This window comes from Bombina bombina, chromosome 5 (assembly GCF_027579735.1).
Source record: "Bombina bombina isolate aBomBom1 chromosome 5, aBomBom1.pri, whole genome shotgun sequence".
Classification (NCBI taxonomy): Eukaryota; Metazoa; Chordata; class Amphibia; order Anura; family Bombinatoridae; genus Bombina; species Bombina bombina.
In genome coordinates, this window is record NC_069503.1 from 937,118,491 (window position 1) to 937,131,167 (window position 12,677).

At 38.9% G+C, this 12,677-nt stretch overlaps 1 protein-coding gene across 1 annotated transcript in view; it reads right to left on the bottom strand.

Moving 5' to 3' along the window:
* The window catches only part of RPL7 (ribosomal protein L7), a 33,268-nt gene that overhangs the window by 14,273 nt on the left and 6,318 nt on the right, over positions 1–12,677 (bottom strand). The window contains exon 5 of the mRNA XM_053713156.1: positions 8,875–9,085. Coding sequence (XP_053569131.1) covers positions 8,877–9,085 — 209 coding nt within the window. The 3' untranslated portion in view covers positions 8,875–8,876. The remainder of the gene's footprint in view (positions 1–8,874; positions 9,086–12,677) is intronic.

Genomic DNA, 12,677 nt, shown 5'->3' on the forward strand with positions numbered 1-12,677 from the left:
TTATTGTTGGATGAATGTATCCATCAACCAGCAGGGACAAACAAAGTTGATAAACAAATATGGCCTGCCCTAAAAACCGACATTCTTGCATTCAAAATCTAGCTAGAGAATTCTAACATTTAAAGAATATGTGTAATTTTTTCATATTTGTAATGTCATGCTCTATCTGAATCAGTCAATTAAATATTTAGGTTCAGTGTCCCTTTAATTTGATATCACTACATATACCAATCACCACTACTTGGATCCAACAATTTATGTACAAATGTTGATACATTATCTCTTGTCTAACCCAGTGGGAATGTAATTTCTTCAGGTTGCTATGTTTACACAGCTTGTCCTCAACGACAAAATGTTTAAGGATAGGTGTGCCTACCACAGTATAATTAAAATATTTAAATTGCTAATGTAAGTACAATGTAAATCCTTTAACAAGATTTTATACACTCAAGCTGTATAAGTGGATCATCTAAAACCAATTACAGGGGACAACATGTTTGAGTAAACTGTCCCTTTAATGATTTCGGTCTGTCTGAATAACATATTTCATGTGTAAAGAATCAATTTAAACTAATTGATGTTAATAATTTTTTTTCTTTATGATGACAATGTATCTTTGCTTATTTTTTCGTCTGTTGTGTAATTATCCTTAATATTTAATTTATTCTTTATTTTAGGCTGTGACTCAGCATGGCTCAGGCTAGAAGGTATAGCACGAGTAGAGCTGAGGAACGCAGCTGTCCTGAGAGGGATGAACGACACCATGCAGGCCCAGCTCTGGGTTCAGGACTTGACTCTGCGTGAAATCATGCGATTAACTTCAAGGCCTGAATCTGGAGCTGGACATGCACAGGACGATGAAGAGGATGACCAGTAAGTGGAGGATCTGGAGATGCTCCAAGGTCGCAGATAAGAATCCTCTGTCCACATGTTGATGTTTTTTTTTATTGTTGCCATTTGGCCTTTTTCAAAGTTTATTGTTGTGCCTGTTGCACTCTTTTACCTTGTCATATGTCTCCAATGGGGCTATGCTGGCCCTTGGTAACACTCTTCATGGACTGTGATGCACTCTGTTACCTTGTCATATGTCTCCAATGGGGCTATGGTGGCCCTTGGCAACTCTCTTCATGGACTGTGATGCACTCTGTTACCTTGTCATATGTCTCCAATGGAGCTATGGTGGCCCTTGGCAACTCTCTTCATGGACTGTGATGCACTCTGTTACCTTGTCATATGTCTCCAATGGGGCTATGGTGGCCCTTGGCAACTCTCTTCATGGACTGTGATGCACTCTTTTACCTTGTCATATGTCTCCAATGTGGCTATGCTGGCCCTTGGTAACTCTCTTCATGGACTGTGATGCACTCTGTTACCTTGTCATATGTCTCCAATGGGGCTATGGTGGCCCTTGGCAACTCTCTTCATGGACTGTGATGCACTCTGTTACCTTGTCATATGTCTCCAATGGGGCTATGGTGGCCCTTGGCAACTCTCTTCATGGACTGTGATGCACTCTGTTACCTTGTCATATGTCTCCAATGGGGCTATGGTGGCCCTTGGCAACTCTCTTCATGGACTTAGATGCACTCTTTTACCTTGTCATATGTCTCCAATGGGGCTATGCTGGCCCTTGGTAACTCTCTTCATGGACTGTGATGCACTCTGTTACCTTGTCATATGTCTCCAATGGGGCTATGGTGGCCCTTGGCAACTCTCTTCATGGACTGTGATGCACTCTGTTACCTTGTCATATGTCTCCAATGGGGCTATGGTGGCCCTTGGCAACTCTCTTCATGGACTGTGATGCACTCTGTTACCTTGTCATATGTCTCCAATGGGGCTATGGTGGCCCTTGGCAACTCTCTTCATGGACTGTGATGCACTCTGTTACCTTGTCATATGTCTCCAATGGGGCTATGGTGGCCCTTGGCAACTCTCTTCATGGACTGTGATGCACTCTTTTACCTTGTCATATGTCTCCAATGGGGCTATGCTGGCCCTTGGTAACTCTCTTCATGGACTGTGATGCACTCTGTTACCTTGTCATATGTCTCCAATGGGGCTATGGTGGCCCTTGCCAACTCTCTTCATGGACTGTGATGCACTCTGTTACCTTGTCATATGTCTCCAATGGGGCTATGGTGGCCCTTGGCAACTCTCTTCATGGACTGTGATGCACTCTTTTACCTTGTCATATGTCTCCAATGTGGCTATGCTGGCCCTTGGTAACTCTCTTCATGGACTGTGATGCACTCTGTTACCTTGTCATATGTCTCCAATGGGGCTATGGTGGCCCTTGGCAACTCTCTTCATGGACTGTGATGCACTCTGTTACCTTGTCATATGGCTCAAATATTCCTTATTTTTACAAGATTATTTCTAAACGTTGTTGATGTTTTCTTACATACTAATAAAAGACATGTCATTGCACGATTCTTTGTCCTCATTCTTCATGTTATTTTTTGAAAGCTCTAGTTTATCTTGTTGATCCTTAAAGGGACCTACCAAAAAAAATGTTTTTACAAAAATCATATATGTAAGACAATTGTAAATGACTTTAAGATTAACATCTCCAATGTAATCTTATTATTTGTCTTTATATATTTTTCTCTTAGCTTTATCATTGCATGATAATGATTAGCATAGTAATTGTTTTATATATGTATATATAGATTGTTATTTGTGTATATATGTATATTTCATTTTTCACATCCATGTGTGTATTTAGAAACTCTGCATGAATTGATGCACCTTTAACAAATGATCTGAGGATTGATACAATGATATAATCCCTGTAAAGTGTTCATTTTATTGAAATAGTATTGTCTATGTGTATCCTCTTTTTAAAAACAAAATAATGTCCCTTTAAGTGATGGTGAGCACAATTGTTAATGAATGTATTTCCATTTCTAAAGCGTTTTTGTCCTTTTTACATGAACAAGGACATATAATCTTATTAATAAACAATCTTATTGTAATGTTGACAGCACATGTATTTCATTTTCAATTCTATCTTATTGTAAAAGTGTAACCAAATAAATCTCTGTGTGTAATGCAAATATTTTAGATGATGAATATTTTTTAACAAATATGTTAACAAAATACTTCTCCTCCCATATATGGCTATAGGTAGGCTGACCATATTTAAACTTGAATAAATGACATGTTTAATCAATCCATGTATAATTATTGTTATTCCAAAACAATCAAAACATATATTAAAACATCAATGGCATATGTATTTCTCATGTGTATCTTTTAAATGTTAAAGATATACACCATAGCTATAGTTCAAGGGACAGTCAAGTCCGAAAAGATGATTCATGATTTCGTGATATTCCTAGATAGCAATCTAGACACATACTAGTTCCTAAAATATAAATACGTTTCTTAGTGATATGCCAAGCTGTCAACTGAGTCCTTGTATTGGCTGCGGTTTTTCAGCGATCTCGGATGCGCCATGTTGCTTAAGACGTCACCTGCCAGGCTTTCCAATGATTCCTTGTATTGACTGACGTTCTTACGTGATCAAGAATGTGCCTTTTATTGGATGGCGTTTTGACGCGATCAAGGATGCGCCTTTTTTTTTTGGGCGTTCTTACGTGATCAAGAATGTGCCTTTTATTGGATGGCGTTCTTACGTGATCAAGGAAGCGCCATGTTAAGACGTCACATGCAAAGGTAAAAAAACGTCTGATTGGATTACGTAGTCCCGCAATATTTGTTTGTGCACGTTAAACACGTTTGTGACTGCAGCCAATTTTAAAAACCTTGCGAATATGTATTATTTGCATCATGTTACATTGTTGACCCGTAGCTGATAAAGACCACCACATTCTCTTTTGCTGGATGTCTGGTTGAATAAACGAACGAAAGCAAAATGTTTTCATGCATATGATATTTCGAGGCAAGTGCAAATCTCTATAGTCCATGTTGTTTAATATGCTTGTCAACAATATGTTCCTTTTTCAGAAAAATGACTGTTGTGTTTAATGTTAAAGATATCTAATTAATAAATATGCGCTATTGTGTTAGAATAAAGTAATCAATATGCATTTAGCTTTATCATATGCTAAATATATGATGCCGACTTCTTCTAAATGTAATTTTGTTGTATATTTTATTAAAGGTTCATTAGACACTCACATTATAAATGAAATCTTTTAATTTGGTCTCTAGTTAGATAGTCCATTGTTTAACAAATACACGTTTCATTTTGCTTCTGTTCAAATAAAATGTAATTAATTATCAGACTCCTCGCCAAGCCTCTAAGTTTCATGTGAGTACCATCTCCAGCTTTCTCCTGTTTTGTGTATGATGGTGTATTGTCTTGTTTTACGGTTGTAATGGGGGTTCATCTATATTTTCAATAGAGCTAACCCGATTTTCTTTGAAAGTGTTTGAAGCTTTGTAATATTGATATCAGTATATGTTAATCTTGTTGTTTGTAGTAGTGTCTATTACATACAGTTCTGTTAAAAATATAGTATACTGTCCCTTTAATGCAAATGTTGATTTTTGTATCATGTATGAGTTCCACATTGTTTAATCTTCAAATATATTATTGTTAGCATATTTTCACCCCCCACTCCTAAAAGGACTTTAAACCATATTCATTGTTAAAACAAATGTCTTTCTAAAAAAAAATTAACACAATAATGTCTCTTTAAGAAAATAGACTTTATTTAACACGTCAATATAAATCTGATTTCAATATTTATTGTTTGAACAAGTACATGTAGATATACCAACAGGCTTCAAATATATGTTAGCATATGTAATTTTGTTAAAGGGACAGTTTAGAAAACAAATAATGTTTTGCATTATTCTAAAAGTCAATTTTGTAATATCAATGATATCAAATGTTTCTCACCAATTAATCATTTGTCTGTGTTTCTTTAAATTTGCTAGCTAAACCTATGAGGTTCGTGTGCTCATTTCTTCGAGCTTGAAGAGTGCATGTAATCATTATGCAATTTGACCACTAGAGGGCATTTGGATAGCATTTGTATATGTAAAACCTTGTGCTCATACAGCATATTATTTAGCATGTATTGATCATTGATATCTAAAATGTTGTTATGTCAGAACAACAAATAAGTGGTCATTTTTCATAGTCATAGATACAAGGTTAAGCACATAAGTCACACGTATTTCTCCATGTTTTGTTGTTTCCAACTTGATAATGCGTAATACAGTGTTTTCTTTGTAATCAATAATTTTCTGACTGTCCCTTTAAGCTGTGTTATTGGCATTCAAACAGTAATATGCCATCATGGATAATTGTAATGGTAATTTTGTTTGCGATTCGGGAAACAGTTTGGACATCACATCACAGAAACCAATCAATATCATGAACAAGGATAGGTATGTGATGATGTGGTTTTCACACACTTATAACCCACACTCTGCAAACAATCTGCCTCCATGGACCTGGTCCCATAGAAGTAGATTATATACAGAGTGTGGTCCACAAGTGTATGAAAACCACATCATCACATACCTATCCATTACACATTAAATAAAAAAAACATTAAAGATGAAAATAAATACTTACTTCCTCTTCCTTCCCCTCTTCCCACGGGGCTGAGGCTCTGGGAGGGGCAACTGCCGACTCCGAAGAGTTCTCCTTGGAGATGTTGTGGGAAGAGTGGAAGGAAGAGTACTGGGACGACCAAGGTGAGGAGGAGAAGATGGCTGAGGAGGAGAAGATGGCTGAGGAGGAGAAGATGGCTGAAGAGGAGAAGATGGCTGAAGAGGAGGAGATGGCTGAAAAGGAGGAGATGGCTGAAGAGGAGGAGATGGCTGAAGAGGAGAAGATGGCTGAAGAGGAGTAGATGGGCCGGCAGGAGGAGATGGGCCAGCAGCAGGAGGCCCAGCAGCAAGAGGCCCAGCAGCAGGAGGCCCAGCAGCAGGAGGCCCAGCAGCAGGAGGCGGACCAGGAGGCAGACCAGCATGCGCCTCCCGGAAAAAATTGAACATCTCTTGGTGCAGATTAATGATTCTGTTTTGGCCTTGTTCGATTCTATTAAGTATGTTTATTATTTGGTTTTGGCCTTCAATTATTTGATTTTGTCCATCAATAATTCGAGTTCGGCCTTCGATATTTTGTATCCGGGAGTTACGCATCTGGTCTATGTAGTCCAGTAGAACCCGCACCTCCGCTATTTCCTCTTGTTGTGCTTGGCGGGGTACCCGTGCACGGCGGGGTGCCCGTGCACGGTGGTGTGCGGGTCCTTGAGGGTCCTCTGGTTCCGCGGGCTCCTCCTCTGCTTCCGGGGCCTCTTCATCAGCTTCCGTGCGCTCTTCGTCACGGGGGGCCTCTTCCCTCCGAAGTGGAAATTCCTCCCCACCACTCTCATCCCGGGGAGATGGATGAGGCTATGTTTCTTGTGCTGCCTCCTGTGATTGTTTCACCGTGTGCATGGCTATTTCTTCATTAAAATATATCTCAAGAATGATTCAAATTAGGTAATATAAGTACATTTGAATGTTTTGTCAAATTGTATTCGCTACCTCAATCATGAAAGTAAAGGTTTGCGTATAGTGTCCCTTGAAATACATTCGTATGTGAATTTATTGTTCAATGAGCTTACCGTCAGATGAGAGTGGCAGGTTCCCGGTATCAATTCCTCCGATACCGACTATATCCACCTCGGAGATGCTGGGCCGCAACATTTCCTCCCATCGGCAGTACTCTATTTCCAGGGCAGGTCCGCCACCGGTTCCTGCGGCATGTCGGGCCTCCAGGCTTAACTTTTTCTTGAGATCCATCTTACAGTCCCGGTAGCGATGTTTTATCGAATCCAGATCTCTGTTCCGGCCACCCACTGCATTGACTGCATTTCTTATCTCATTCCAGAGCCTCCTCTTGTCAGTCGGGGTAGTCTTCTGGTGCTGCAGCCTCCTATACCTGGCCATATAGGCCTCTACGAGGGCCTCCTTCTCCTCCATCGAAAACCTCGCCTCCCTAGTCGCCTTGGCCTTCCCCTGTGACGATGCCCTCTGTTTCCCGGCTTGTGAAGCCCTACTCTGTCCGCCACTGGGCCCAGCCACTTGTTCATCTTGAACCAAGTGGCTGGGTCCACCCACCGCTTCCACCCCCGCTTCCTGCCCCCCTTCCTGCCCCCCTTCCTGCCCTGTTCCTCTCCCCCTCCCTCTCCTCCCCCCTCTACCTCTCCCCTGCCTGGCCTCCATCTGTTCCCTAAACTAAACCCCAAATAATCAAACAAAAAGTGAGTGTGATGAAATGAAAGGGGGTCAAAATAAAGAACTAAAAAGACAAAAAAAGTGCTGAGAGGGATGTAAAAAAACAAAGAGGGTAAGGAGTATTTAAATAAACCAAAAGAAGAAGAAGACTAAAAGGAGGATATGTAAACTAAATGTAACTAGGGGATGGGTATGGGATGGGTATGGGGTATGGGATAAGAGTAAATGGGATGAAAGGGAATGGGACTACAGGGAATGGGGTATGGAGTGTAGTATGAGGGGGTAGGGGGTATGGAGTGTATGTAGTGTTATTGATAAGTGTATGTATGCATTGAATGTGTTTGCGTGTAAATGTGTTACGTGTACAGAAAAATCACTCGCTCGCACTCACACTACTACTAATTCTCACTAACACACTACTACTAATTCTCACTAACAAACACTCCCACTAACTCTCACTAACTACCACTAACTCACGCTCCCACTAACAACTCTCACTAACAACTCCCACTCCCACTAACTCACTCACGCTCCCACTAACAGACTCTCTCCCACTCCCACTAACTCCCACTAACTCACTCACGATAACACTAACAACTGACTCTCTCACGCTAACACTAACTCACTCACAATAATGCACCAACTCTCTAATCTTAAACCTCCAATCTCCAAAGACCCACCAGCAACACAGTCAAAGAAGCCCTGCTTCTGTGGTGCTTATATACCCTGTGTAAATGTTTAATGATGTACCAATTTCCGTTGTAAATTGTGTTCAGGTGTGCTTTATTAGCAATTAATATTAGTGCAATGTGTATTAGTTGTGTGAATTTGCGCATGCTCATTTTGAGTTAGTATTTGTGGAATGTGTAGAATGCGATGATGTCATAGTGGTCGTTTTCTCTAACATTGTCCAATAGTATTCTTTTTAAATGTGAATTTGCGATGGTGTGTTATTAGTGAAGTGTTGTATATGTATGTTTGTCCTAATATATAGTGATATTGAATGCGATTATTTTTCTAGTGTATGTATATATTTTTTATTCCTTGTTGTTATTTTGCGAATTTCCGCATCTTAAAGTATATGCGTATTCCCCGTATTAAATTTTATTAAAAATCCCCCCGTTTGTGAATGTGTAATGCTTGTGTGCTTTGTTGATTGATTGTTGTTGTGACATTTGCGGCGTGTTATTGTTGTGCATGATGTGGTATGCGTCATATGACCGAGCTGTGCATATTCTCGCGAGATCGAGTGTTAGGTGAAAAAAGCTATTTTTTTGCTTTTCCATTGATCTCTATGGGAGACTGTCTAACGCGGGCAGGATTCCGCGTGTGACATACACGCGTTAGAAGCATCGTTAGATGGTCTTTTTTGTACTCTAAATACCGGAGTCAAACAATGCCGTGCGTTAGACATAAAACACGCATGGCGTTAGCAACCCATCTACCGCCGAACTCCAAATCTAGCCGTAAGTCTTTGAGAGATAAAAATCTGCAAAGAATCCTCATCACTCAACACAAGTGCCAGACAAACATTTGTTTGGGGGACTAACTAGGTCCAATTAACACACAAGTGTACACACGGCATGTACTGGAACTAAATAAGCATGTTACATTTTTGGGGTATTCTGTCCAGAGATAGAGATAGATGCTATAACACACTGTCACCTTTAGTTCATTCTTCTAATCAGCCTGTTAATCTGGTCTTCCCTGTTGCCAGCATCTCCACCTTCCACAAAGTGAGTAGTTTTCTTTTTCATACCACCCTTTGGAGAAGACAGCTTGAATGGCCAGAGGAAATTGTTTGCAGCCTTAAAGTTTTTGCCAACGGTGTAAATTTCATGGATCAGATCTTCAACACAAATGATGCCACGCTTGCCTAAAAGGGAGAAAAAAAAATTGTTGGTGCTTGTTCACAAATTAAAGGACCAGTAAACAATAGATTTGCATAAACAACAAATGCAAGATAAGACAATAGCATTTACTCAGAACAGAAACTACTATTTATTTGAAATTCAAACACATTTCAAAGTTATATATATTTCCACTCCCCCTGTACCATGTGACAGCAATCAGCCAATCACAAATGCATATACTGTACGTATAGTCTGAGTTCTTGCACATGCTCAGTAGGAGCTGGTGACTCAAAAAGTGTAAATATAAAAGATTGTGCACATTTTTTAATGGAAGTAAATTGGAAAGTTGTTTAAAATTACATGCTGTATCTGAGTCATGGAAATTTAATAAAACCTGAGTGTCCCTTTAAGACAAATTGCACACAGGCCAATACAAAGCTTGCCTCGGCCCCTATGCATTAGATAACGTTGGACAGAATGAGTAAGTTAAAGCACAGTGCACTTTCAGAACTGTACTTGGCAAGATGGTGGAAAAGGCTACTGCAAAAAGCTAACACTAATGCCCTCAAAATGATTATAGCTCAAACCAGCTGCAACATCCACATACATTATCTTTTAAAGGGACATGAAACGTTTGTTTAAAATCACATGCTGTATCTGAATCACAAAACAACTTTCTAATGTACTTCTATTTGTCTTTCTGCTTTTCGTCACGTTCCCAAGAGAACAAACGTATGCTTAGGAGCCAGCCCATTTCTGGAGCACTATATGGCAGCAGCTTTAATATCCATGTGCAAGAACACTAGCTGATCGCTCTATTTTCCTGCCATGCAGTGCTCCAGATGCCTACCTAGGTATCTCTTCAACACAGAATATCATGGAAACAAAGCAAATTTAATAAGTAAATCTGAAACGTAAGATATGCTCTGCTGAATCATATCCCATAAAAGGTATTCTGTGAGGGGCTTGTCAGGAAAGTAAACTGCGCATTTACATACTAAACATGCACCTATAGATTAGATATACTGGAACATGCAATATACATTGCAGGGACCATTTAATCTTTTACAGTGAAAAGAACGCTATACTGGTAGAGGAAAAAAAAATAATTCCTAAAGAGATTGTACATTTTAATAAATTAAAGCCCAGTATCTAAAAATATTCTTAAAATCAGGGGAACTTAAAATCATTGTAAAGTTTAATGAATTAGAGTTCCCCTGTTTAAGAGTATTTTTAGATACTGGACTTTAATTTGTTAAACTGCACAATGCTTTTTTTTAAAAAAATATTTTCGTTACAGTAAACAGACTGGCAATCCTCTGTCCTCATCTTCTGCATTTTGCAGATTTACGACTAATCCGGCTTCCTCTGATTGGTGCGTGCCCCATGAGCTGGATGCCAATGGGGGCACGCACAGATTGGAGGAAGCAGGATTAGTCATCGATCTGTAAAATACAGAAGACCATGAGGGCGGAGTGTCGCCTGTCTGTTTACAGTAACCAAAACACACATTGTAAAGTTTAATGAATAAAAGTGCCCGTTTTTAAGAGTATTTTTAGATACTGGACTTTAATTTGTTAAACTGCACAATCACTTTAAAGGACCAATAAATACAGTATATTTGCATAATCAAAAAATGCATAAGACAATACAATAGCATTTACTGTGAATTTCAACAGATTACAAAGTTAAGTATATTTCCACTCCCCTTGTACCATGTGACAGCAATCAGCCAATCACAAATGCATATAGCCTATTCTGTGAATTCTTGCACATGCTCAGGAGTTGGTGACTTAGTGTAACTATAAGACTGCATATTTTTTTAATGAAAGTAAATTGGAAAGTTGTTTAAAATTACATGCTGTATCTGAATAATGAAAATGTAATTTGACCTGAGCGTCCCTTAAGTGCCAAACAGGTACTCTATAGTACGCTGTTCCAACTTTTGATGTAGCCCATGTAAAATGTACTATAATCTTGCATTCAAGAAAAAAAATTTTTACGAATTTGCGATCCCTAAAGGAATATTAAACCCAAATTTTTTCCTTTCATGATTCAGATAAGAGCATGTGATTTTAATCATCTTTCTAATTTACCTTTATAATTATTTTTGGTATCTTGTTGAAAAGCAGGGATGTATGCTTAGGAGCCAGCCCATTTCTGGGGCACTACATGGCAGTTTAGCAAGAATGTTATCCATTTGCAGGATCACTAGATGGCAGCACTATTTCCTGCCGTGTAGTGCTCCAGTTGCCTACCTAGGTATCTCTACAACACAGCATATCATCATAAAGCAAATTTGATGTAAAATGGAAACTTAAAGGAATATGAAATACAAAAAAATTATTTTGTGATTCATAAAGAGGATACCATTTTAAATTCTTTATTAAAGAACCAAATTTAAAGTTTGTGAAACGCTAGGATTGACTATTGAAACAAATAAAGGGGACTTGCAAGCTCCTTTGTTTCAAGTGATCACCGTTCTGAGCTGCTCAGGCAGCCCATGACAGAAATTTATTTTGCTAAGAGGTGACGTTTTCACCTCTTAGCAAATAGTGTGTGGGAAATCCGGCTCTCAAGGGCGCCAAGCCGGATTTACCGCACGGCTATTGGCTAAGAGGTGAAAATGTTACCTCTACCAAAACAGCAATCTGCTGTGGGCTTCCTTAGCAGCTCAGAACAGTGATCGCTTGAAACAAAATAGCTTTCTGCATGAAGTATCTTCTACTTCATGAATGAAAGTCCCATTAGTTTCAATAGTCAATCCTAGCGTATCAAAAACGCTAGGATTGAATTTCACTTTAAATCCAGACTTCTTACGGAAATTGAAAACATGATATTTAGGGTTATTTTTGTATTAGAAATGGATTGTTTGTAATTGAAACCATAAACCAATGTTCAACAACCTGTCCATTCAAATTGTGTGAGGTATGCTTACCTCTATAAAAACAAAGGCCAACACTTGGGTACTGAAATTTGTTTTCAATTGCTCTGACCCCACTGACAGGTTGTTTTCTGCTACTTACTGTACAGATTTTCTTTAGAGAATACTGCCGTATTCAATGGCAATATAGGTGATAGTTCAGAGAAAAGCTGCCATTTCAAATAGCAAAATGTTTTAGGACCTATTTTATTTGTAAACACTTTACTGCACTTAAACTGGTAAAACTAATCACTGGTAACAATAGGATACCCATTTACAGTATAATGTCCTTTTAATTAAGACGGCGGATTTTGAAAAAAAAAAAAGTGCAACAGGCCTTAATTAAAGTCTAGTCAAAATTCAACTCATGATTCCAATAGGGCATGCAATTTTAAACAACTTTCCAGTTCACCATTATCAAATTTGCTTAGTTCTCTTGGTATTAGTTGTGGAAAGCTAAACCTAGCTAGGTAGGCTTGTATGATAATTTCTAAGCCGTTGAACTGCCTCTTATCTCCGTTCATTGTGACAGTTGTTCAGTTAGAAAGTGCTAGTTCATATGTGTCAGATAACATTGCACTCACTCCCATGGAGTTATTTGAGTCAGCACTGATTGGTTAAAAGGCAAGTCTGTCAAAAGAACTGAGATAAGGGCATAGTCTGCAGAGTCTTAGAAACAAGTTAATTAGAAG